The 25,508-nt window shown below is 39.4% G+C and overlaps 5 protein-coding genes across 8 annotated transcripts; 3 read left to right on the forward strand and 2 right to left on the reverse strand.

Annotated features, from left to right (window-relative positions):
* The first annotated feature begins 774 nt into the window (after window positions 1-774).
* tomm5 (translocase of outer mitochondrial membrane 5 homolog (yeast)) lies at window positions 775-2,203 on the forward strand. Its single transcript, XM_041990115.1, has 2 exons — window positions 775-998; window positions 1,531-2,203. Exons 1-2 carry the CDS (start codon window positions 878-880, stop codon window positions 1,563-1,565), a joined length of 156 nt encoding a protein of 51 aa, XP_041846049.1. The 5' UTR covers window positions 775-877; the 3' UTR covers window positions 1,566-2,203.
* Window positions 2,204-2,278: 75 nt separating this feature from the next.
* Window positions 2,279-5,324, forward strand: LOC121642992 (zinc finger and BTB domain-containing protein 5-like). The gene has a single exon (XM_041990105.1). The coding sequence runs from the start codon at window positions 3,059-3,061 to the stop codon at window positions 5,087-5,089; it is 2,031 nt and encodes a 676-aa protein (XP_041846039.1). The 5' UTR covers window positions 2,279-3,058; the 3' UTR covers window positions 5,090-5,324.
* On the reverse strand, window positions 5,310-9,875 carry grhpra (glyoxylate reductase/hydroxypyruvate reductase a). 2 transcript variants are annotated; one of them, XM_041990109.1, is made up of 9 exons: window positions 9,775-9,875; window positions 8,043-8,173; window positions 7,670-7,742; window positions 7,472-7,588; window positions 7,263-7,351; window positions 6,998-7,099; window positions 6,664-6,799; window positions 6,439-6,569; window positions 5,310-6,328 (listed from the first exon to the last, which is right to left on the reverse strand). In XM_041990109.1, the coding sequence occupies exons 1-9, from the start codon at window positions 9,777-9,779 to the stop codon at window positions 6,207-6,209; spliced, it is 906 nt and encodes a 301-aa protein (XP_041846043.1). In that variant the 5' UTR covers window positions 9,780-9,875; the 3' UTR covers window positions 5,310-6,206. The 2 variants fall into 2 exon arrangements, with proteins under 2 accessions (XP_041846043.1, XP_041846042.1); XM_041990108.1 differs by lacking the exon at window positions 9,775-9,875 and adding an exon at window positions 8,383-8,623.
* Window positions 9,876-23,681, forward strand: si:ch211-203d1.3 (protein phosphatase Slingshot homolog 3). Of its 2 annotated transcripts, none has more exons than XM_041990106.1 (17): window positions 9,876-10,010; window positions 11,900-12,051; window positions 13,442-13,479; window positions 13,582-13,768; window positions 14,894-15,009; window positions 15,135-15,203; window positions 16,060-16,125; window positions 16,841-17,023; window positions 17,453-17,546; window positions 17,646-17,774; window positions 18,015-18,061; window positions 18,214-18,360; window positions 20,853-21,053; window positions 21,201-21,396; window positions 21,480-21,578; window positions 21,668-21,763; window positions 22,304-23,681. In XM_041990106.1, exons 2-17 carry the CDS (start codon window positions 12,004-12,006, stop codon window positions 22,439-22,441), a joined length of 1,854 nt encoding a protein of 617 aa, XP_041846040.1. In that variant the 5' UTR covers window positions 9,876-10,010; window positions 11,900-12,003; the 3' UTR covers window positions 22,442-23,681. The 2 variants fall into 2 exon arrangements, with proteins under 2 accessions (XP_041846040.1, XP_041846041.1); XM_041990107.1 differs by lacking the exon at window positions 9,876-10,010 and adding an exon at window positions 12,749-12,759 and having other exon boundaries at window positions 11,973-12,051.
* mrpl18 (mitochondrial ribosomal protein L18) lies at window positions 23,668-25,255 on the reverse strand. Of its 2 annotated transcripts, none has more exons than XM_041990114.1 (4): window positions 24,988-25,255; window positions 24,687-24,852; window positions 24,064-24,298; window positions 23,668-23,970 (listed from the first exon to the last, which is right to left on the reverse strand). In XM_041990114.1, exons 1-4 carry the CDS (start codon window positions 25,070-25,072, stop codon window positions 23,893-23,895), a joined length of 564 nt encoding a protein of 187 aa, XP_041846048.1. In that variant the 5' UTR covers window positions 25,073-25,255; the 3' UTR covers window positions 23,668-23,892. The 2 variants fall into 2 exon arrangements, with proteins under 2 accessions (XP_041846048.1, XP_041846046.1); XM_041990112.1 differs by having other exon boundaries at window positions 24,687-24,855.
* Window positions 25,256-25,508: the final 253 nt, after the last annotated feature.

Consider the following 25,508-nt stretch of genomic DNA (forward strand, 5'->3'; position numbering starts at 1 on the left):
TTAGATAATTTGGATAATATTGAATTTAAACTATTTAAATTTGCCTATTTATAATAACTGATCTCTATTTATCTTATTTTTCTTGATATAAATAACTATTTGATTAAATGTTTCATGTTACCCCAGACATTTAGGTTTCTACAAGAACGCACTTTATATTATTAGACATCAGAAGATTTTTGTGGTATATAACTGACTTATTTTCTTGGCAGTCTGCACTGATTCGCAATATTGGCTCAGATAATAAATGTTGCTGCCTTTTTTAAGCCTTCTGTGTCATTAGTTTGATTATTCATACCTCAGCTCAACAACTAACTTTTGATTTGTATTAAAATATTTTTAACCAACCAAAATCAAGATTAAGGGGCGCCTGATTTTTTTTAAAACCAAAGAATGGGTCATACCAAAAATCCAATTTAAACGTAACAAATGTTTTGTGTTGCTTTTTAGCCTTTAGCCAAGTGGATAACACTGTTGAAGTGATTGGGAAATATTAAATGCTACATACGGGTTGTCTCTCGTTTTTTACAATAAAATAAAAATCTAGAAAAAAACTATGCTAAACTAATTAAATGATGGGCCTAGTATAGCAGCCTGAGTTTATGAATTGATTAACTGGATAAGGCTAAAAATAAAAATGTTTAAAAGACAAAATTAGTTAATTTAGACAAATCATAGTGGCCTAATTCTACAAACTTTTTTTTTTTTTTTTTTTTTTTTTTTTGTTAGCGCTTTCATACAGTTTGTCCCACGATTATCTCCGTCCTATCGTAACTTCCGCTCTGAAACGTTTCCGGTTTGGTGCTATCCATGCGACCAACGCTGTATTACAGACGGTTATTTTTCAATAGCAACACAACCGAAAACACAGTTAAAAATGTTCAAATTGGAGGGACTCGGCCCTAAAATGGACCCAGAGGAGATGAAGAAGAAAATGCGACAAGATGTCATCTCATCTTTACGGAACTTTCTTATTTACGTCGCTCTGCTGAGAGCCAGTGAGTACAGACAGATGACATTGAGAATTAGCTACTTCTAATAAGCTCTAGAGGCTTTTCAGTTACTGAATAGTGTTGTTTAGTCACCTATTGTGTGTAATAATTAGGGAATAAAGAAAGCTCGAACTCCAAACGTGATTCACTAGCTACAGAATATTAAATAATTATAAATATCTATAAATAATCTCGAAACGTCACAAATGTACCACTTTACTTATGAAAGTTGCCTTTTTTTTGTTTTAAATTATATTCGAGCAAGTGTGGTAGAATAAACCTAGCTACAAATTGGGTTTGATGTGAAAAACACAACATTAAATGAAACAAAACAAATAATAATAAGGAAATGGCAACATCTAAAACGGAACAAAAGTGTTTTAAGAAAATGTGAGCATTGGGCAACGCTGGCTACCAATCCCATTTCCATGAAGAATAAATAACTTTACAGGGAACTTTGCAGGGAGCAACAGATACAAAAGAAAGCTGCTTCAACGCCTTCCCTGGTATTAGATTAACACGCTTTATGTCTTCACAGCCCCATATGTGTTAAAGAAGTTGGACAGCATATGAGCAGCTGCTCCTCCATGGTCCTTCCCTCCATCCTCATCCACCCAAAGAGTCTCCTGCATCAGCAACAGTGAGGACCTCCACATGCAGTCATCTTGAACTGTTACAGCATCACTGTGGAAAATGACCAGTGCTTCTCCATCACAGCACCAGACATCCCAGCTGTTCTCAGTTTCAGTTTTTTTTTTCATGTTGTATACTTTGTTCTGCCCTTTTTTTAAATTTAACATTGTATAATATCGGTTAAATGCTGAGTTTGTATTTGAGTGAGTTTGTCACAATAAATGAGGTTGTCGCAGTAAATGAAACAATGTTGGTTTAGTTGGTTTAGAAGTTAAGATGTTCAGCTTTTGCAGTTTGAGAGATGCTTTGCATGAATTTCAGTTAACTGTCTGTTTTGACATGTTATTTCGACTGCCACAGATCCTAAATTAAAATGATAAAGCAGTGGAAGGTGGTCAGTAGAATAAAAAGTTGAAGACATTTTTATTCCCAATATACTCTCGAGAAACACTTCTAAGTAAACGTTAACCTTTCCTCTTTGAACAATTAATTTAAGAATCTACTTGGTCTTAGATTACCTCTAATCCCTTTTGCAACTGGTTTTTTAGTTTTGTGTCGAATAAGCTTATTTAAGCCAAGTCTTTGCAAGTGACTGAGTTCAGTCTGCATTTTAGTCTGGGACTAGCCTTCAGTCTTTTCCAGTCATCATTTGATGGCCATTTTGTGTAATATTTTTTCTATTAACTTTTTTTTAAAGTTGATTTACATTCAGTTTTATTCATATATTTGTCGCAGTTGTCTCAGATTTGCTTAATTTCTTTGTCCTGACTAATATGTACTTAAGAGACTGGCATATTTGAAATTTAAGATCAGGTTTATTTTATTTTCAATCCCCTTTTCTGCGCCTGGGTTGCCCTTTCAGTGATTTGTTTTTGTGTGAATCTCAGGAACATTACAAAGCGCCGTCCTCTAAAATCGTGGTTGCAATCCATCAAGATTACCATGTGGGGGCAGTGTTGTATAACCGACTCTTCGTAAGTGACAGACTTCGACACAATGGACGCTAAAGCAGGCGGCTTTTTGAGCTCTCGGGCAGTGATTTTATTACCATAAAGATATTTGAAAATTGATATGAAATGTACGTTTCAGCTGCATGACAAAAGCAGCTGTGCGGGCCCAGTTTGACTGTTTGAAGAGAAAGAGAAAGCCCATGTCTGTTCCGCATCCCTTCGTGTTATTGTTGGTCCCGTCCCGCCCATACTCCAGAGCATCTCCAGGAAAGCAGACAACAGCAAACGGTCAGTGCTCCACTAAAACATTTCACTTGATGTAGGCGGCAGTGAAATGTGTCACACCGGGCAATCCACAGCCGATAAGATGTGGAGCGTTTTAAGAAGCTGCACCTGTTTCTCATAACGTTAAATATTGTGCTCCACTGGCGCAACGGATGCGCCAATATAACCATACTTGTAGTGAATAAGAAACCGGCTGTGATGGACTTCCCAGGTCACTTCCAGCATATTTTCAAACAGCTCAACCACCAGCGCCTCCATGCTCAGCTGTGTGACTGTGTGGTTGCGGTTGGAGGCCAGACCTTTCAGGCTCATCGCTCCATCCTGGCAGCCTGCAGCTCCCACTTTAGGGCTCTTCTCAGCTCCAGTGACACCACTGATAACGGATCTGGAGCTAATCGTGCTGGTGGAGAAGGAGGCCCCAGTTTGATGGAGCTAGATCCAGAGGTTGTGACTCCAGAAGCTTTCTCCACCTTGCTGGACATGATCTACACCTCCACCCTCTCATTAGGGGCTTCAAATGTGATGGATGTGTTGTTGGCAGCATCACACCTGCACCTTAACACTGTAGTCAAAGCCTGCAAGCTCCACCTATCCAGGAAAAACTTTCCTGCCTCAGCACCGAAAGGGTGGAGGTCGGTACAGCAGCAGCGACAAAGTCTGTGTTCCCAGGCAGCAGCTGGTTCACAGCAACAGGTCACATCAGCCATGGAGCAGGACCTTGATAAAGAGGAAGTGGGAGTGGAGGTGAGTCAGTCTGGTGGAGATGAAGATAGTGGCATGAGAATAGGTGAGCCGAGTGCATCACCATTTTTAAGACAAAAGAGGAAGTCACATGAGGAGAACCACTGTGACAGGAAGAGAATCAGCAGGTTGCCAGGAGGAATCTATAAGGAGTGTTCACCTACTGTGACTAGGAGCACTGAGGAAGCAGGAGAAGATCTGTCATCCCCAGACTATCTAAAAACAATAAGCAGGCTTTGGGAAAACCAAGGAGATGAGGAGGAAGTTAAGTACAAAGCCACCAAAGGAGAGTCTGAAGAAATTCAGCTGCCAACCCAATCAGACAGCAAGGAAAGAGGAGTAGGTGAATGGAAGAAGGGTGAAGAGACAGATGTGGTTAAAGTAAAGGTGGGAGAAGAGGAAGGAGAAGAGCAAAATTTGGCAGTGATTGAGGTAAAAAAGGAAAACCTAAGCGCTTACTCCCCTAATTTAGACACACTGCCTAACAATTCTCTTCCATCTCCACTGCAACACTGCACAGACAATTTGGATGCACCACTAAATGATGAGAAAATGGCCAGTCATGATGCAGTGGGTGACGGAGGTTCATTACAATCCCTGCTGTGCACAGATCTTCACACAGATACACAGAGAGAAGCTGGAGATATTGGTGAGGACACAGTAGATGGTGAAGGACTGGACAGCCTTTCAGAGCTGGCTTTTTCCTGTTTCCTCAATCCCAGTAGTGACAGTGTCATGAGTGCTTTGGACGAAGAAGACAGTCTAGCCAATCTCACAGCTGCTGCTACTGCTGCAGCAGCCGCTGCTTCTGCCAGTGACGCTCCTACAGCTCCTGAAGTTGCAGATATACAGAGTGAAATGTCAGAGGAAGCAATCGCCTCTTCTGCCCAGTCATCTGATTCGTCATCTTCTCTTGTGTTTCCTGTAACTTCTATGCCACTACAGCAGCTTGTGCCAACTCAGAGCTCTGGTTTTAGTGACACCATCATCCTCCAGCCCACTCAAAACCCTTTGGCAGGATTTCTGAGTAGTATCAGACCAGGCGTCAGCTTGGAAACCTCCCTCGTCCAACCCCCTAAAGCTGGCAAAACCTCTGGGACTACAACCTTTCGTCGCATCGCCCCCAAAGTACCACCCGGATCAGAAACCAGCAACGATACTTCCTCTGGATCAGCTGGGGACCCTGCAGATCGGCCAACTCTTACAAGAGCGTCAGAGGACGTGCTGTCCAAGTGCAAGAAAGCAGCTGCTGAGGACCACGTCTTGCTGGTGGAAGGGGAGAAGAAATATGCCTGCAAGATCTGCTGCAAGACCTTTATGAACTTGACTGACTGTAAGAAGCACATTCGCGTACACACTGGGGAAAAACCCTATCCCTGTCCAAAATGTGGCAAACGCTTCAGCCAGTCCTCCCACCTCTATAAGCACTCAAAGAACACCTGCATAAACTGGAAAGATGCTCAGTGTTTTCCAGACTCACTGCTTTAACATGGACTAGGAAAAAGACATTTTGACATAGAAAACGTACTCTGGAAACTTATTGTTTTTTTCTGTTCTTAAACATTTTGTGATTTATTGTTTTAATTCCATTGAGTTAAAGCAATAACGTGTAGCCACTCTGATGTCAAAACACTTATATTTTAAACTGTAATTTGAATTATACCATGAGTTTTGTGTAAAATTAATATGAAAAATAAGAGAATAAATGTTACATTTGATAGTCTTTATTGATCACAGATCAGTTTTCAGCCAGAGGTAATTCTACAATGTAGACGTCTGTGCATTAAACTAAATTTTGCATGTTTATTCTGCAGAAAAAGAAGAACTGGAGTGTAGAGATGTTGAGTAAGTAGATCTGAGACATTAACATCCATAAGTAAAATGCTAAGCAGGACATTTAATTCTAAACTGTACTGCAACCATTGTAGCTAACATGGGTTATAAGTGCAAAACCAAAGATTTAACCTCCTGAGATCTAGTGTTCTTATACGAGGACATCACATATTTGGTTGTCTGCACCATAATACTAAATTCTGTGTAACTGGAACCAGTTGAACACTTACACTGCTGTTTGGTGGTGTCAGAAGATTTTTGCTTTTTGACTTTAATAATATTATTTCTAAATTGTATATAATATGTATAATAATAAATCATAAAGTTCTATTTACTGGGTCCTCCTTACCCCAAATAGCTAGAAGAAATCTCTAACACCAGTCAAACTAAAACTCAGGTCTCAGGAGTGTAATTTAGAGAGAATCTTCAAACATGCAAAGAAAGATCTGTTTTCTACAAAAAGCTAGGAGTGTTCGGTTAGATGTAAGAGAAAGGCACACTGCCTCTCAGCTCATTAGCCTCGTTTTCAAGAACTTGAATACAAGAAATGGCACATAACAAAACCAGCACTGTTTCCTTCCTCAAATTGTACCCTCTATCTCATGAAGTGTGATGGAGTTAAACTTTTAATCTAACACTGATTCCCCGTGTTATTGAGCATATCTACACTACTTAAGTATCACACTATTCAACCTCACCATTGCATCATAGTTTTCTACTTTCCGTGCAGCACCCGAGGAGGCAGCAGGCACAGGTGGTTCAGCTTTAGCCTCTAGAAGTTTAGTTCGCTGGGCATGTCAGAGTCCTGCAAACCTCCCAAAAGGTTTTGAGCTGCCAAACCTGACATGATGCCTCTTGTGGAGTAAGTGGCACTGCCGATGTGCGGTAACACCACTGCACAAGATGAGAGGGGACCGAAGGTTAGTTTTAAAAAGGCAAACATTTCACATGTTGGGAAAGAGGCTTAAAACATGTCAACATATGGCACAACCTATTGTACGCACCACAGTTTTTTAATGTAAGAAGTGGGTGGTTTGTTGGAAGTGGTTCAGGTGTTGTAACATCCAGCCCGGCCGCAGCTATCTTCCCACTGCTCAGAGCTGCGTACAGATCCTCCTGGTTCACCACAGCTCCCCTAAAACAAATAGATAATTACATCTTCTCCTCATGTAAAACGGGGACAGAGTATAGGTCCAAAGCAATCTTTACCCACTGTTTAAGATGTCTACCTGCTAGTGTTGACAAAGACTGCTGTTTTTTTCATCTTGCTGAAAAAAGCCTTGTCACATAGGCCCTGGGTTTCTGGTGTAAGTGAGCAGGAAACAACTATGAAGTCACTCTCAGACACAAGTGTGTCCAGTGGAACTGTTTAACAGAAACGAGAGAGAAAAACACATAAGGTAAGATGCAAATGATCAAATATGAAAATCTACTACTAAAAAAAAAAAAACCTAGCAATTTTATTTAAAAATAGATCAAATTTCAGTCTCTTCAATCTTGCCCTCGACTTTATACACATTCCTATCCTCCCATATACACTGTAAATTTTCGGCTATTTCTCACCAAATTCTCCATTCACTTCTGCAGCGTGGGGCTTCGCTGTTCTCCCAGAATACAACAGCCTCTTCACTCCAAATGGCATGAGTCTCTGAGCTATGGCCATACCTGAACTCACACAACAAGCAAGTCAAAAACATTATAAGTTAAATCATGTCACTCCTTGGTAGTTAGTGATCACAATACTGTCTGTGTTCATGGTGTCATATTATGTCCTAAGTTACTGAAGTCCTGCTGCCAAAGTCAATAAAACAATAACAGTAAATCAAACCAATGCGTCCCAGTCCAATGATTCCCACAGTGCTGCCGGACAGGCCATAACCGCACAGCCAGAGAGGCTTCCACGAGCTCCAGCCACCACTGAGACATAAAAAAAAGACAATATGTTAATTGTATAATTAAATCAAGGCAGTAACTTGTATTTTCAGTGTATAAAAAGAGCACACAAACAATGTAAATAAGTAACTTGGTGAGACTGACTTTTTGACCTCCTCCACTCCCTCTGGTAATCTGCGAGCTGTGGCCAGCAGCAGAGACACAGTAAGCTCAGCAGTGGCGTCTGTCAGGACATCTGGAGTGTATCCAACACGTATACCGCTGTTGGAAGTAAATGGCTATATAACTAAAAAGAGAAATAAGTCTTACCAATGGGAGATTGTTTTTGTAGGTGCAACTCACCGTTTTTTTATCTCATCAAGAGCCAAGTGGTCAAATCCCACAGACAAGGTGCTGATTACTTTCAAATTCGGTCCTGAATTTAGAGACAAATCAGCTGAAATGTTTACACAATATACACTATGTCTACATATTATATCCATCTTAAAGTACAATACAATAAATACAACTTCTTACACTTGGGTGTATTCAGTAACATAACTGACTTTCAGACTGACTGTATGCCTTGTGGTGTTTAAAGAACAGCAATCTGATCTTCACAACACATCTTTATTGAATGTATCATGTTAGAGAAGAATAATCAGTACAATGTTAGAGTGCTGTAGTCTCATATCCAAGCCCAGTCCTTCCATTAGGGGACAAGAGTAGTGAGTACCTGCTGCATCCAGAACCTCAGCATCGATCTTGTCGGACAGCAAACATATCAGACCATGAGCTCCCTGAACCCCTTTGAGAAACTCTGTCCTCGGCACAGGCTCATCTGAGTCCCACTGAGACACCTCACAGCTGTTTCCATGAAGACAGACAAGGATGTAACAAGGAGGTAACATGTCAGTCAAACATTCAGAAAACATTCTCTCTCTCTCTTTCTCTCTCTCTCTCTCTCTCTCCCTCTCCCCTAAATATTACTATAGTCGGTGCACTCTGTCTGGTATTATGCTGCTTTGCCAGTGTGAAATAACAGTGATAATTGACCGTTAAAATATACTTCGTACACTCCTGCAGCTGTAAGAATCTTCATCCCCTCTTGTGGGATGCGTCTCGTTATGAAAACCTTCATGAGTTTACCAGCTGTTTTCACCCTACTGAAAATGCCGCGACAAATCAAAAAGTCCTCGTCGGAAAGAAAACGATAGTCGTCTGTAACTCTAAACCATTAACCTTCAACTTGAGCAGCGGTAGAGCACTCCTAAAAGAAAACTACACGTATAACCTGGAAGTGCTATGCTATGCTAATATCAGTGCGCATGCGTGGACTTTTAAACCCTGCGGACTTCGAACAAGTTCCCTCCCTCCTCTCTGTAAAAGTTGTAATTGGCATTCCTTTGTAGGTCTAGTTCAAAGTCAACGGTGAAAACATAGACACAATTGTTGCTTAATTAATGACTGTATCAGTTATTATGACGTTGTAACTGTGTTATCTATTGTTAGCTATCAGTACAATATCATTAAGACGCGGTTCTGTGCACTACAACAGTTAACACTTGGAAGCAAATCTTGCAAGCATCAAGCGTTTTCACATTACATTGATATCAGATAAAGAATAAGGAGCCGATAGTGTCGTAAACACTACGTAGTCTCAGTACGCATGCGTGACTTTAAAATCTAGAAAATTGCTCTAGATAATAACAATAAAAAAAAATCTTTATTCTGTACCTCACAGTGGTACATGATTCCTTAAAAAAATGATTAAAAACATAGAACTGGTGAAACACCAACTGAATAAATAGAAAATCAACATGTTATATTCTCCCTTAGTAGACCTGTTTATCCCCTCTTTTATATGGGAAACTTACCCTTAATTCCAGCACAATAATTTTGACTCAAATGAGTTATAAATTAAATTTATGTCATTACATATCAGAAGATTGCACTGGAGACCTCAAAATTAGGAAAATAGATTAGTGTTAAGCACATGCTTCCCACACCATTTAAATTCTCTGTAGAACTATCTCAATCATTTTCAAGCCTCTATCAGCACTGATAAAACGTAATCAAACATCATAAAAGATGCCAGATATTGTTGAAGTACAATTGTACATGACAATGCTTATCTAGTCTTTAGTAAAGCAGCACTGCAGCTAGGAATTGAAATATTGTGTTTTTGCTATCTAACAATTAGAAAATGATGTATATATATATATATATATATATATATATATATATATATATATATATATATATATATATATATATATATATATCGGACATCACATCGGATTAAACTGCAGGGTATATGAACTGAGAGCATGATTATTATAAATTCCCTCTGGCATAATGAGCTATTTGTTTATTTATTTATTATTTATTTCTGCCTTAATATCCATATTATGAATCTGTATATGGATTACTGAGTTTTAGTAAGCAAGAATAAACTTTGTTCTTACTTCATTGAGATGACGTACCCCAAAGTTTTACAGCGTGTGACGTCACTGTCTTCTCCCGCTTGCGGCGCGCTCCAACTCGCGCTCCGCTCTACTGTGGTGGAACAGCAGCTGCTGCGCTGTAAATGGTGAAGTCTTCACCCTCGACAGCAGCAGAGGGCGGGATAAGGAGTTCTCGGTCCGGAAGACACGAACAGTACCCAAACAGGAAATTAGAGTCGGGGACCCAGTCTGGAAAGGTGAGGAAACGGACCCGTTTAATATATCGATACATATTCTTGTTGTCTCAGAGAGTGGAGAGACAGCAACCGTTTCCTACATCTGTTAGCTTGGTCTGCCTTGCATGTTGATGCTGATATGTCGCTTGTTTTTGTAACGAACCGCAGGGATATTTGTGGCATATTACCCAGTAACAACCTATTTTATACAATTTTACAGCTGTTACCTATGCAAAGTTGGCATTTAATCAGTAGACATCGAAGCCACGTTTGCTGTCATAAAATAGGCGTTACCTCACTATTCATGTTAGTGAACAGATCTACACTGGACTCAGTTTGACATGCTCTATCGTTACACTCTGTACTTTAGCTGTGCTGTGGAAACGAATTAGTTTTATTGACGTTAATCGATATTTGCTTACATATTTACCTGTGGCACATGAACGTTGTTTATCAGTCTGTTATTGCACCAGTATTAAATAAGAATAAACGATTATCCCCATCTTACTTAAGTTATATGTTTTATTGTATATGGGCCTGCAGAAATATTGTATTTCTATATATAAGGACTAAATATTAGTTATTGCTTACATTTCAAAATTAATATCTGCTGCCAGTCTAAAGAGCACTTCTCTTGAATCTGCTGGGTACTCCATCAGAAAACATAAAGGACAGTTTTGTTTAATGTTTTAAGCAAGACTATTGTTTTCTTTGTGTGTGTGTGTGTTTTTAAATCATTAACAAATACAACGTAATGAAGAAGTAAAAGGACACAAGGCAAGAATCTGTTATAAATGCACCTCCATAGTATGATGACTAGTATTACAGATTGCAAACATGTTTGTCACACCCAGATTTTGTTTGGAGGATATCAGCACGTTCATTCAGATAGTCTCATTCAGATGGAGATTTGTTTTTCTTTGAGTTTGGGATTGTGTGGCTTTGGCAGCCATCCTTTGTCCAGTCTTCACTCTAGTAGTAAAATGCTACCTTGTTCAATGACTGCAACACACCCTCAAAACATGATTGAACCTCCTCTGTGCTTAATAGTTAGCTCTCTTTCTCTTGCTCTCCCTCTTCTCCCTCTCTCTCTCTCTCTCTCTCTAGGTCCCCAGATAGGTGTTTGCTTATTGAAACCATTTTAAATTACTTGTCTACTTGTTTCAGGGGTTTTCTTACATGTATGTGGTGAGGATGCTTGGGTTTCCTGATGACACTTCCGTAATGGTAATATTTGTTGAGCTGTGGTAGCACAGTAGGATGGCGCACCAGGGGTCTTTTACAGTTACAAAGGGATTTTATTGGCCTTTCAGCAATCCTTCAAGAAGTTTGCTCTGCAAGTATCTCAGTAATTTAGACCTCAACTTGACCTCCAAATATCCTGTTAACTGCAGTTTCTTAATTACATTTAAATTGAGTAAACAGTTAAATGAAAATCTTCTGTTTGTGGGGATAGGTTGTTTACATTTTCAGAAATAGGCATCTGCTTGAAAGAGTTCATTTATACAGCTTTCAAACTGGCTTCACTTGACCTTTTCAAATTATGACTATAAACAAGCCATAGCTGTAACACATTCACTAGCCTTGTAAACTTTTCTGAGAGCTTTGGTTTCTCAAACATTTGTGTCGTGCTTCTAATTAAAAAAAAAAAAAAGAAAGAAATCAGACAATAAAAAACAAATAATACAATAATCTTGCCTAAAATTTCACATGTTTGATTCAGTGTATTTTGGAAATCAGCTCATAATCTACTCAGAAAACTATTTACAGCAACAGATGCCCAGACCTTTGCAAACCACTGTGCATCATCTAATCCGACTCTACTTGGTTGGATCAAATAATGATTACGTTTTGGAGAAGTACTCCTGTATTAGATAAAATCTTATCCAAATATCCATTTGTCATTTCAGGAGAAAAAAAATATAACTTACAGTTTGCTGTTGGCTGAACCTGCAGAACCTGTCTGAGCCTGCCAGAAACCACAGGTCTAGTGAAGAAAGAACTGTAATGTGCAATGGCTCTGTTGACCTTGCATAGGATCCCATCCATCTCTACCGCTCCAGTGAGTCCAGTCATCTCCGCACCCTTGTTGTACACAAACATTTTGCACTATATTATCAGATGATGGCCTATTTTGTACATTTGTCTTAGTATGTTAGCATAAATTACTGCTTTCATATCACAGTTTTCAATCAGATGTTTGTCTTGGCTTGTGCAAAGAAAATGTGCTCCTGAATATTGGTTTGAGTAAGAGATTTGGCTGAAAGAAAGGGTAGCAGTTTTGTTTTTCTGTTGTTTCTAGGGGTGTGATCACATTGATAGACTTGCAAGGAAAATACCACAGACATTGTGATTTAACCAACGTTCACATTCATCATAGCAAGTGAATCATTTTATGTCAACTGAAGCTTTTTAAAACATACACATAAACATGTAAACTCAACCCTGTATCATCAGCCTCTGTCCCTCTTTTCGCCTTTTCTCTCATTCTGTCACACTGTCATGAAATAGTTAAAGAGTACATCAAAAGCCTGCCTTTCTCCCGTTCTTTATCACTGCCCACTAAGCCATAGATAACTTAATTGTGAATCCAACTCTCATTCTTTGCATATTTTGTCACAGAATCTAATCACCAAACAATCTTAACTTGTGTTTTCTCCTTTTTTTTTCTTCTTCAACCCTTCATCATTCCTCTCCTGGCTCCTGCTCGCTTCTCTTTTTTTTCTTTTTTTTTTCTTGACTCTGTCTGGACTTGTCAGTTACGTAAAAGGTAATGTTACTGTCTCATGTTTCTTTCCTTGTAAACTCTCCTTAACATTCAATGCCAATGCTACTTCTCTCTTTGCCCCCCATCACACTCTTGTATTGTATTCTTCTTTATTTATAATTTTCTTCTATCAGAAGAAATACTAAACAGTTAAGAGTAATACTAAACAGATCAACATTGTTGATCTGTTTAGTATTACTCTTAACTCCAGCTTCCATTTCACAATGCATATATAACACTCTCTGTGTTTGTCTTTTCACTCCTGCACCTCATCCAAGTTGTCCTACTTGTCACGCGAGGACATGCTGACCCTTGTTTCTTGCCATTTGTGCCCACACATGCAAAAGAAAAAAAAAAAACACTCCTTCCTGTGAACTTAGTAAATATATTAGTATTATATATTGGTCTTACAACATGGTTTCCTTTGGTAAGTAAGAAATATGAATGAGAATTGGAAACAGTGTGCAACATTTTATAATTTTTGATGCTTAGATCCTTCTTTGGGGAGGTGTATGGGCACTGATGTCACTGCTGGAATTTATAGAAAATATTTACATCTGCCATCTAAACACAAAATTATGCTTAAAAATATGAATCAAACATATAAAAGCAAATAGAGGGCATAACTGGTGCCACAGTCTTGAGTCTTATTCATGATGTTTTCTGATCTATTTTCCTTTAAAAGGATGAAAGCCTTCAAAGAAGAGGGAGACTTCAGAAAAGGTAGATCTCTGTCAACTTTGAATAGTCACATTACAAACAAAATGAAAACCATTTTTCTTGAAGATAGCAGTGTTAAACTGAACGGTCACTGGCTGTCTCCAGGGAGAGCTTTGCCCTCGTAAAGGGTGCGGTCCTTCTTCTGGAAGACAGCAAGAGCGGGGGTCCCCACGAAGACACCTCACACACCGCGACTTCTCCCGTGAAGCAAAGCAGTGGCGCATCAGCCATACAGCACAGACACCTTCATGCCATGCTCGAACAGCTCAGACCAGAAGACACCATCAAGCTGGTGAGGTGTCATGCCCGCATGCACGCTTCAAACCAGATCAGTAAAACCTGAAAAATGTCAAATGGAAAGAATTTTTGTGTCATCATTTAGTAAGTGGGGCCCATGTGAGGATGTTGAAGGATATCTCATGTTTGGGTTGAAGCAGCAGTAGTTGTTGAAATGGTTTTGAATCCTGTTTTTGTGTGGGTGTCATTTACTTTGTTTTATGAAAGAAGCAGATTAGATACAGTTTCATTGTTAATGAAAATTATTCTCAATTATTGTGCTTCATTCAATGACAGGTTTGTGGGAGTTACCATTATCAGGACCTCTTTCCTTTTGAAAAAGAGAGTACTTGTTGTTAGTTGTAGATACTCTTATGGTGAATCTACTGGAGAAATTCAATATTGTGTAATTACAGCTTATATTATGCTCAAGTGCAGCTTCATAATTTTAGTTTGGGCATCTATTAGAAAAGGTCGCCATGATTTAATATATATATTTAAACATTATTTGTCTTTGTACGTTGTGTCAGCATCTTTTCTTAATTTCTGTAGCTCATCTTTTTAACACCCTCTGCCAGATCCTGCTTTGATTGGCACAGCTGGTAGGTCAAAACCTCTGGGTTTGAGAATACCAAGCAAATCACTAAGCAGATATTATACAGCTGTGTTAAACTGTGGTGAGATTAAATAGTTCACAGATGGGGGTTTTGGGAGGTTGGTGGTGTGATGACAGAGATGACATTTCTCTTCAGTGCCTCATTGTACGCTCTGTAACTGCAGATCTTCTATGTACAAAAAAGCTGAAGGACACTGAATGAAATGGAAAAACGACAAAAGGCAAAATATGTCCTTTTGTAAACTTTAAAATAAAAATAAATTTTTTACATTAAAGAGAAACTGCACAGTCACCCATGAACACACAACTGTACTGTGAGCTGATTATTATGCATCAGTTATGAAACAAATAGAAATTTTCCGGAAGTCAAAAGAAAAGAATCCACACAGCATATTTGATATTGCCTGTAAGCAGACAGGTTTATTGAGACCCTTCAAATTTCAGCGGAAACTCTAAAGTTTTTCCAGGTTCCTGTTCTACTATCCTTACTGGGTTTGTCCTTTTTTTTGTCTTTCACCGTATCAGGCGGTGCAGTTGGAGTCTGTCAGCCCGGTCAGAGTCAGGTATCTGATCGTCGTCTCCACTCTGGGCAACAAACAGGAGAGCATGTTGCTGGGCATGGATTTCCCTAATCAGGACAGGTATGTGTAACCAAGATGCTGGTGTACTGTTCCTCAAAGAGTGCACAAGAAAGTTTCTCAGTTAATTGTTTCTGGTTTAACCTTGGCAAATTACAATTCCTTACTTATCTTGTATCTCATTGCAGCGATCAGTGCACCATTGGCCTGGTTCTGCCAGTATGGAGTGACACACAAGTTTATCTGGACGGAGACGGGTAAAATACATTAAAAAAAAAAAAACAAAGGGTCAGAGCATTGAACTGAAAGCAGTAGCAAGGAATTTGTCAGCCTGCAACAGAGACTGTGCAGCTTGATGACTGGGATACTTTCTAGAGATAATGTGTTATTTATAGAGTTTAATCATTTGCTATAAATTCCACATGCTTTCTCTCTCAGACCATTGTGTAAATGGAAATCACTTGGTTTATATTTACTTTACTTTCATCATAGTGAACTGAAAGTAAAGTTTGGTTGGCTTCTTGTGTCTGTAAATACAAAGGTCAAAGAGAGCGTAACCGCTCTAATGATTGTACTGTAAATAATTGTATGCTGTGCAGTTTTAGTACCAACTATTCATTCCAGCTCAAGTATAAAATTAAGCTTGATAACTGAAGATTGTTTTCTACCAATTCTGCATTAATAAAGAATTGGCATTGGCTGTTTCTAAGGTGCTGATACTCAGAAGAGGCCTTAGGGAGGAACATTGCAAAACTAAGAGCTAAAAATATTGGGGTTGACTCAGTGTGGAGACTTTGCTGTCGCCCACTGTCTTAACTAATCTGCCATCAGATGCTTTGATTGGTTGCCATGTCACACCAGCATGTTCACCCTCATCAAGCTGGATCACACCACTGACTGTGTTAATTTTTTTCTTTTCTTCACTGTTCTCACATTCATGTTTTTCATTTTGATCACAAGTACTAGCACTAATTTACACTGAATAATTTCTCTCTGCACACTGAGGCTGACTGTCCCCTAGTTCAGTAGTGTTTCTTATAAGTTTTACTTCCTCAACTCTCCAGTTTATTTTTACTGTAATCAGAACTACTGTTTTTTCTTTTTCTTTTGCAGTGGCTTCAGTGTGACTTCAGCAGAAAAAAGCAGAATTTTCAAGCCGGTTTCCATGCAGACCATGTGGTGAGTGTTGCCAGTACAAATGTTTTTTAAAACTGAAATACTCTTGTATTTCTTTTGTACCCCATGCACATAGACTAACTTCTTGCTGCAACAGGCCCAGATTTAATTCCAGATCTAGGCTATTTGCTGTATGTAGGCTGGATTTTTACCCACACGGCGTCTGCATACGGCTGCTGCTGGTGAAATGTGTCTCGCACTCGGCCATAGGTAATCGGCGGTTACCACACTCAGCCAGCAAGAAGCTCCAAAAGTCCAGAAACAAGTAATCACAAACTGACCAATCACAAGGGAGTGCTTCCGCGTTGCTGTGCTTCAGGCACACATACACATTAGCGATGTGCAATACCACTCATTAAAACTTAATGTGTTTGGGACACATATCACTCCAAGTTGAACTATCGGTAGACAACAGCTAGATATTTATTGCAGCATTAATACTGTACATAACAAAAAAGGATGCAAAAGTCTTTAGAATGAGGGGAACTCATCAAGACAAACCCGAACCTAGCAGACAGACGCACATCACTAGTGTACATCACTTCTGGAAGAGTTGTGTGTCAAGCCTCCAAAGACCAACGCTGAGCATACAGTGGTGACCCCGTAACCGACCTTACGCATCTCTGCAGTCTTGATATTCTTTTTTTTTCTTTTATTATGCTCACATAGATGTGGTGACATTCACTTCTTTCCCTCCCCCACCCCCCACTGCTGTAAGGTCAGTGCTGCAGGTGTTGCACGGCTGCTGCGAGCGGGCAGTCAAGGCCGCTGTGATCCCAGGCAATGGGTTGGAGTGGGCCCAACACTACCACAAGCACATCGAGTCTGATCGCTTCTGCCTCAACGAGTGGGAGGCCATGAACGACCTGGAGTCAGTGCGCAGGGACAGCGATCGACAGAGGTAAGAACCATCCTGCCTTCTCTTTTAGTCCCAGAGTCAGATGAAACTACATGTCACTTGTTGATTGAGGTGAAACAAGAAGTATTGTCAGGTTATTTACTAAATTTAAAGTAGAAACACCACAGTGTAAAGCAGTTCCAATACAAACAGGTCGCACACTCAAAATTTTATCTAAGAAAAAGTACTTATGGCATGTTGTTGTTCACCAGAAAGACAATTAATGCTGAAGGATAAATAAATGATTTTAAGACGCTAATTACGGTTTTATAATTGTAACAATGCATCAGAACTCAGCTGTAATTAAACATAGGGCTTTCTTACTTCGAGCCTCTGCATGCTGCTATAGAATGATTAAGAAAGTTATCTCTTCTTATTGCTTGTGTACACTTGTCAGCTTGTATTAAAGCTTCACTTTTATTGTACGAGAAGCTCGGCAGACAGGGTTTCCAACGAGAGATTGATCAAAGAGCACCTGAGAGACATTATGATGACCGAAGACCTGGACAACCTTACATCTAAAATGGTGAGATGCTTGGACAGATAGAAGAAACTGGTATAACAAAAAGAACAATAGAAGTGTGTAAACGCCTGTTTCTTTTAATTTTTTTATTTGCTGCTGTAGGTGCACTCGGCCCTGGAGACCAGGATAGGCTTTGACATGAGACCCTACAAGGAGTATATTGACAATGAGATTCTGGTTACTATGGCTCAGATGGACAAGCCCTCCAAAATATTTGACTACCTTTACCTGGTGAGTGATCGTTCAGTTTCAAACACAATCAATAAGCTTTATTTTGCCTCCATTATTAGAGGTTTTTCTGTTGCTAAAGTCAGTAAACTGTCAGAAGTGCACTTTCGCCAGGATGTTGTCATATGAGTGTAACTTCCCCTTTGTTGGACATGTGTCAACAGTGATAAGGAAGACAACTGTGTGGTCTTTTCCGTCTTTGACTTCTCAGCTGTGACTTTCTTTTATTTAATCTTGTTTCAGGGCTCTGAGTGGAATGCAGCGAACTTTGAGGAGCTGCAGAAAAACAAGTCAGTGTTTTTTGCTCTGCTAAGTTTTCTAAAGATCTCTCTATTGTCATTCATCTGCGTCTTCCCTTGTTTCAGCACATCAAACCAAAATGTGCACTGTGTTTTGATGAGTTACCACTGTGGGTCTGACTCTGCACTTTTGTGTTTTCCAGCGTTGGCTACATCCTGAATGTGACAAGGGAGATTGACAACTTTTTCCCAGAGTCCTTCACTTACATGAATGTCAGAGTGTATGATGTGGAAGCCACCGACCTGCTTCCTCACTGGACAGACACATACAACTTCATTAACACTGCAAGGTAGATCTGAGACACCAAACACACTAAATGATGCTTAAACCCTTTAACAGATCACAAGTACTTACAGGCAAACTCCTCTCATACTATTGTTATCAACCATTTCACAATTTGACATATCATATGCCAATACTGCATTTACTTGAACATATCAACGATATCAGTGATCAAAAAGCAACATACATACAAAAAAAATCCTTCTTAATACATACAATCAAAAACGGATAAATGATAATCAGGAAAAAAAAATAATGCCAGGGGATTCCCTGCTGTGTTCACACATGGTCTCTTTTGACCACTTTCTTAAGTTGTTAGTTAGTTAGTTGGGTAACTTCCACGTTAAGTCTGCTTTGAATATTGTGAATGTTTGAGTTGTCACATGCATCCCCTCCAGAACAAATGCAGTGCACATGCTTCCTTTACATTTTTATAGACATCATCAACTGGAGCTACAGTACTCACAAATCTTCAATAAAGTCTAGTTTATTGAAGATTCCACTAAATCTGGAAAACATCTGGAGTTATCCACAGCTCTCAGCTGACTGGAGAGTGTGTAATGTGGCTGCAAAAGTAAATGAATGAAATAATTATAATAATTAACTATTTTTTGCAAATGTTATTCCTCTGATAGCAAACAAACAATTTACCATACATGTGTAAAATGCACAACTGTAGCAATAGTTTAGAGTTAAACCCGCCACTATGTTCATGGTCAAACTGAAAAAGGGAGAGAACTTATGAGAGTAAAATCAAATATTTTTTTCAGCTCTGTAGCAGTGAATAACAGGAAACTAACAGGATATAAAGTGTGCGACATAAATAACCTTTAAATGAAAGACCATTTGTACTGACTATCCACACTGCACTGAAACACAGACCAGAATAGACTTTCTACTGTCTGTAAAAGCAAAGGGCTGAAGTTCCAGTATGTACAATAAATGTTACTTTGCTTTTGCTTTCTGGAGTAATAATAGCTCAAAACTAGAAGCCTGGCCTGGCTGTGTCAAACATCTGCCTGGAAACTCCTTTAACATCACTTTCAAGTGCCTAATTGTTACACGGCACAACGGTTCATTTGAGTGAAACCATTTCCTCTCGCATGTAGATCACAGAGCTTCATACCATACATAGAAAGCAAGAATACTACCAGTCTATTCAAATCATCCAGAAAAGGAGCGGGCAAATTTCCTGTTTTACTTCTTTAATATGGTGTTTATTTCAATCTTTTGTTAAAACAGCAGAACAATAACACAAAGCAAAGAATAGACTACCACCATTTCCAGTGGCAGCAGCCTTTCCAGAATTTCCCCCTTCCTCTGGATTCTCCTCAGACTGATTGGTAACACAGTAACAAAAAAGTACATCTTAATGTTCCTCAGTGCAGCATCCCCTGGGCCTGCTCCTTACTCGCATACCTACTCTGACCTCATTTCCCAGGTGGAGCAGGTGACCTTGTTGCTCCCCGCTGCAAACAGCTAATGTAACACATTGTCAACTAAATATAGCAGCCATTTTCTGGTGGGAGGCAGTCACCTATAAGGCCTTCACCGATAGCTCATGTTGTCTTTTATTTGGTCTCAACTGTAAGTCATCATCGAGGACTTAGCCTCATTAATCAGTTCAGACATAAACACTTCTTGATGTGATCTCAGAAGCCCTGAATGGAGGACCTCTCTTATGTTTACAACTTAATTGTTGCTGCCCTGGCTTTGTGTTTGCCTTGTGTGAAACCGGGAACAGGCTCATGTGATATGTTCAGTGACACACTTTAAAATCCAAAAACTAAATTTTAAATGAAATTGAAATTCTCAAATACAGATTTCTATAATATGTCCTGTCCTCTAAAATCAAAGTTCCTTTTTCTTCATGCTTTAAACAGTCTGGTCACAGTATTGTTCAGGCAGTCTGGAATATACAGAAACATTTTTTTTCTAGAATTTCTAAGTATTCATTTACAGTACATCACATCATATCGTATTCCTAGATTTGCCCTATTCAGCTTTGAGCTGCTTCACTGTGTCGTGTACAAATGCAGGCCGACTTGTGAAACATCACAAGTGCCTAAAACGGAAAATGACAGCTTCTGTATTTTCAGCTATGTTTGGAGTCTTGAAAGGGAAACTAAGGAAACCAGGTTACCCTCTGAAACTGACAGTGGATAGTCTTATCTGAAAGTATGAAGTATTTCACCACATAATATTTCTGACTTCATTTAGTGGAAATCTGCAGAGCTGTAGAGCATCTAAATATGTCCAGTACTCTAAAACCCAGAATTTAGCCTTCCTTTCTGCCTCACTGCTTCACTTAACTCAGTGGGATGTTTTGCTTCACTGTTTTTATTTATTGTTATTCTCTGTTTTTATTCATCCTCTTATCGTGTTTATGTTATTGTGTTGTACAGTTGTCCTTTTTTCTGGAGCCGAAGACAAATTTCAATTTCAAGAATGAAATGGACAATAAAGTAGTCTGAGTGGATCTCTGACTGTGTGTTACAGGAAGAGTGGACAGGCAGTGTTGGTGCACTGTAAGATGGGAGTGTCTCGATCTGCATCTACAGTGATTGCTTATGCCATGAAGCAACAGCACTGGCCACTGGAGGTTGCACTTCCCTATGTTAGAGATCGGCGGTCAATTGTCAAGCCCAACGAGGGTTTCATGAAGCAGCTGCAGACCTACAATGGCATCCTCAATGCAAGGTCAGGCTTAACAGTGAATCAGGCATCCTGTTCTGAAATTATAAACCGCTTTTAATTTCCAAAGTGACAAAACTACAAGTATTTTTTTTTTTTAAATAACTGGTATGAAGGCTCATGTAAAGCCTGTTTATTGATTCGTCTTTGCAGCCAACAGCGTCACAGCACACTCTGGAAGCAGAGAGACCAAAGGCAGAAGTCGGTGCGGAAGGAGGAAGGAGGGAAGAAAGAAAAGCCAGAAGATGAAGAAGAGGATGAGGAGGACTACGAAGATGAGGAAATCGACGATGAGGAGGATGATGTAGATAGTCCAGATGATACAAATGATTCAGATGAAGATCAAGAAGTAATAACATCATCAATAACATTTTATTATAATTCTAAATCTGGCAGATTTTGTTATTATTTTATGTTGAAAAATGCACTCAGGTATTTGAAGAGCCCGCCTCCAAGTCTGATACTGCTGAGTCTCCCGGGCCGACAGAACCAGCAGTCAGCCCTGTCATTACTGTAAATGAACCTGAGAAGGTGAGCGAACTGCCTGACCCCGTTTTATGCTCTCTTTCACACTCATACAACTTATCTGAAGGTTTTTGTTCCCTGTTTTTAATTTTAAGGTGATTCCAAGTGTTAATCGCAGTGGCAGGATGAACCTCTTCTCCCTCATGCAGTCCATTAGTGAATTAGATGATGGGGATAAAGGACAAGAACTGGTAAATGAAACTGACTCTTTTTCTCTTTATTGACCACCTGTGCACAGAGAGACTGGTTTTGAAGTGGTGGAAATTTACAAAAGCTTGTTGTTGACTGACATAGACTCTGTGTAGAGCTAGCTTATCCCAAACCAATTTTACAAATGATTTGAAAATGTAAAAGTGTAACTTGTGTATTTTAATAAAGCTATTTACTATTTTAGAAAGCTGTTATTGCAGAGGCTTGAAAGCAAGAAAATTCCTGGATTTTCTGTGGGACTGTGAGTAGTCCCACAGTACAATTTTACACTCAGATGTTATCATAGCTGAACTCTAGACTCTAGAGAAGTGATGAAGGTCAATTTCTGTTTGTAGTGTAAAACAAAGGCAGGAACTTTCCTGCGTTGTTTAAGGAAATGTGCAGCAGCCAGGTTTATTTTGAGCTTGGATTGGTTTGGAAATTGGTCAAAGTGCCAACTTATAAGCCTCTATAAATATAGTCATTTAGAAACGGTTGAGGATGAGGCTGCCTGTTATTTTTTTCTCTCTCTTTCTCCAAAGCTGACTGGCAGTCCAAGATGGTCACCAGGGCAACGGAGGCGTAGCCATGTGCGGAGGGGTCTTATCCACCAGAGAGCATGTGTAGATGTTTCACCTGAGCCACGCAGCCTGGCGGATGCTGGTCAGAGTAAGCCGTAAAGTGAGCAAAAAGATGGTCAAGCAGGGAAGTATATGAGGTAAAGGAACAATAAAGGAGGCCCAGAGGAGGAAAGTCCTGAAGGACACATGCCAAGGCTTTTATACTCCCATATTGTAATTTATACTTGCAGGGTTTTTTTGTTGCACATCTCAGCTCACTATAACTGATGGTAAGGATCACACTGCAGTATTGCTGTACCAGTAAACAACAGGATTTTTAAATAATTTAACTGTCTGTGTACGATATTGTGTTATGGTTGTAAAGTGTTTTAGAAGACATCTTTCCACAAACAAACCGTTAAGTCTCACCACAGCTCCCTTCTTCCTCCTGCTTTCTGTAGCTGACCAATCAACACCCCAGAGCTCTATGCAATAAATGTCCCCTCTACTTTCCTCAGTAAAGTTCATGCTTTATACTGCCAGCTCTTTATAACCATTCAACAAAAATGTTTGTTCTCAAACGGGAAGATTTCACTCTGTCCAAGCTGTGCATTTTGGACCATATCAGGGCCAGTTTTATGGCGCATGTCTGTTTGCCAAACTATGTGCCAGTGAATATATTTAATTAAAAAGTTTATCACATCAGTATGTTACAAACTGTTGTAATCCATTTTATTGTTATTCTAACTTAACACCAGGACTGCATGAGTGCCTTCAACCTGAGAATGAAATACGACTCTATGGTGATTTTAATGTTTTTATTATGAGGTGGTGGCCACATGTATTTCTCTTGTACTATTTCTTACTTGGTTTAATTGCTTCATAAATGTGACATTCCAAGACTGTGCATTTATGCACACATACAATATATATGTGTCCATATAGAACTGCTGAAGCGTGGGTGCATGTTTTTGTTTTGTTTTTTAACTATCCTGTGAGAACAAATTGTTCAGGGTTTTCTCATGTATTTATAGAAACACTGAATGAAATGAATCGGTTAACTCTTCAGAGAGATAGATCTTGCTGGTATTACTTTTTGGCCGATGAACTCCTGCTAAAGCTTCATTTAACATGCATGCTCACCATAAAACGTGAAAATGTGCACTTTACAATCCACGGCACACACTGTTCGCACTGCCTGAGACGACAGTGTGCTGTAACATCATCAAAATGATGTGTTGTTTTCTTCTTTTTAAGCTCTATTCACTTGTCTACCCCTTGTGTAAAGCTGTTCAACATCTGCACTTCACTCTTGTTTACAACAAGCACTTTGAGTGAAAAATAAATGATTGTACTCCAACCAGTTTATTTCCTGACTGAATAATACACCAGAAGAGAACAGGTTGAATTCACAACAATTTATCCCCCCCAAAAAACTACTTTGTTCATTTGGTATTATCAATGAGAGTTGTGGTTGTCTATCTGTACAGTAATAAATGATTAATTCATTTTTTCTTTTAAATGGGAACATGAGTTACAGAGAAGACTACAGAAAAAGATAATGCCTAAATTCAGCTCTCGACATATTTCCTTCTGGGTTCACTGAGAGTAATTCCTCCTACTTTCATTGCAGTCCTGAAAGCCTGAACCTGTAAAGAGAGGTACAGATGAAAACAAAGCAGGAGGTGACTTTAGTCAAAATGACAGATATTTATCCATCAATCCTTGCTGCATATACTCACAGAATCTGAACGGTACGTCCAAGGAATATCCCTGTACACCATCCTGGTGATGCCAGCCTGCACGCATCGTCGTGCCAGCACTTCCCCCACAGCCTGACAAGCTGCCACACAGTTTGTGGAATACAGTTCCTTCTTCACTGCCCACTCTTGGGTTGAACAAGAAATCACTGGCTCAAGAGAGCTGCTGGAAAACACCTCTGCTGTCACATGGTTTTGGCTGCGAGAGAACATCAACCTGAAAGAACGAGTGGCACACAAAGCAGGAGGGAAATGAGCGAAGACTTTGAACAGTTTAGTAGAGATTCCCTAAATTTGGCTCAGTTGGAACTGTAAAAAGTTCAAATCAACGTTAAAAGTTAAAATTTCTATTAACTTCGAGAAAATAATAAAAAATATACACACAAAAAATCTACTGGGTAAGTATTGTTTACATACTTCAACTCGAGAAACATTTTAAAATTGCATAACTTTACCTTACAATGTAGCATTATCAAATTTGTTAACTATCTTTATAACTATGTAAGTCCAAGTAGGACTGAATTGACTATATTGTTAACTGTACATAAAACTGAATCACAAAGTTCTGCATCAAATAACGGACCATTATGTCATTTCGTCCAGACCTGTGGTAGAACTGCTGGTGGGGCCATGTCGTCTTCCAGCCCCGATCCTTCACAGCCAGAGCCATCTGCTCCAGGTTCCGGGGATTTCTGTTCACAAAAGTCGGGCTCACGGCTTCGTTTTCGTCTGCGGTGGGCTCCGGTCGTGCAACCTGACTCATGCACCGAGCTGCCACAGGGTGTCATAAAAATAAAACGACCAACCAATTAGTTGTTTTCAGTCTAGACAAAAACGTAAACTGTTAGTCTTAAATTTGTTAATGCAGTCTAATAGTTCAATAACGTTAACCGCTATGTAACTTACCCATCTGATTGGCAACCACCGCTGGGCGACATCTTTGAATTTGAACTAACAGGCGAACACTGCGACTAACTTCGTTGAAAGCCATCTTCTACTTAACTTACTTCACTAATAAACTAAACACCTGTCTGCGTGTTAGCATGTAATGACACTCAGCGTCATCAAACATATAAATAACACTCCTAGGTCTGCTTATTTGATCATATTTCACGGTAACATGATGATCGCCATCGTTGACATTGCAATAACATCCGGTTCACTTGGTGTTCCTTAAGAAGAAATACTGACAGAAACACAAGCCAGGTTATCAGGTTCCACTTTCTCCATCTTGGTCTTCATCGGACCGTGTAAATGATAAATGCATATTTTCTAACACTCCATATAGTCTTTATTCACAATAAAAAAGTAAGCGATAAACAAACAAATAAATAAATGGGCAACTCTGGCTTACAGTGAAAAAGAACTTAGAGTGGAAAAACATATTTTTAGGTATGTGTAAATGAGTTATTTTTAACTTTGTATCT

The sequence above is a fragment of the Melanotaenia boesemani genome, chromosome 7, assembly GCF_017639745.1.
Source record: "Melanotaenia boesemani isolate fMelBoe1 chromosome 7, fMelBoe1.pri, whole genome shotgun sequence".
Classification (NCBI taxonomy): Eukaryota; Metazoa; Chordata; class Actinopteri; order Atheriniformes; family Melanotaeniidae; genus Melanotaenia; species Melanotaenia boesemani.

What these genes read in the sequence shown, in the direction of transcription:
- tomm5 (XM_041990115.1), top strand. Translation starts at nt 878, where the DNA reads ATGTTCAAATTGGAGGGACTCGGCCCTAAAATGGACCCAGAGGAGATG. An exon ending in CGTCGCTCTGCTGAGAGCCA is followed by an intron (nt 999 to 1,530) that starts GTGAGTACAGAC and finishes ATGTCTTCACAG; the next exon opens with CCCCATATGTGTTAAAGAAG.
- LOC121642992 (XM_041990105.1), top strand. Translation starts at nt 3,059, where the DNA reads ATGGACTTCCCAGGTCACTTCCAGCATATTTTCAAACAGCTCAACCAC.
- grhpra (XM_041990108.1), bottom strand. Translation starts at nt 8,447, where the DNA reads ATGAAGGTTTTCATAACGAGACGCATCCCACAAGAGGGGATGAAGATT. An exon ending in CATTGGACTGGGACGCATTG is followed by an intron (nt 7,100 to 7,262) that starts GTTTGATTTACT and finishes GTGTGAGTTCAG; the next exon opens with GTATGGCCATAGCTCAGAGA. An exon ending in GTCTTTGTCAACACTAGCAG is followed by an intron (nt 6,570 to 6,663) that starts GTAGACATCTTA and finishes TATTTGTTTTAG; the next exon opens with GGGAGCTGTGGTGAACCAGG.
- si:ch211-203d1.3 (XM_041990106.1), top strand. Translation starts at nt 12,004, where the DNA reads ATGGCTCTGTTGACCTTGCATAGGATCCCATCCATCTCTACCGCTCCA. An exon ending in TATTTGACTACCTTTACCTG is followed by an intron (nt 17,775 to 18,014) that starts GTGAGTGATCGT and finishes ATCTTGTTTCAG; the next exon opens with GGCTCTGAGTGGAATGCAGC. An exon ending in ATTCAGATGAAGATCAAGAA is followed by an intron (nt 21,397 to 21,479) that starts GTAATAACATCA and finishes AAATGCACTCAG; the next exon opens with GTATTTGAAGAGCCCGCCTC.
- mrpl18 (XM_041990112.1), bottom strand. Translation starts at nt 25,072, where the DNA reads ATGGCTTTCAACGAAGTTAGTCGCAGTGTTCGCCTGTTAGTTCAAATT. An exon ending in CACCAGCAGTTCTACCACAG is followed by an intron (nt 24,299 to 24,686) that starts GTCTGGACGAAA and finishes TCGTTCTTTCAG; the next exon opens with GTTGATGTTCTCTCGCAGCC. An exon ending in GGACGTACCGTTCAGATTCT is followed by an intron (nt 23,971 to 24,063) that starts GTGAGTATATGC and finishes CTCTCTTTACAG; the next exon opens with GTTCAGGCTTTCAGGACTGC.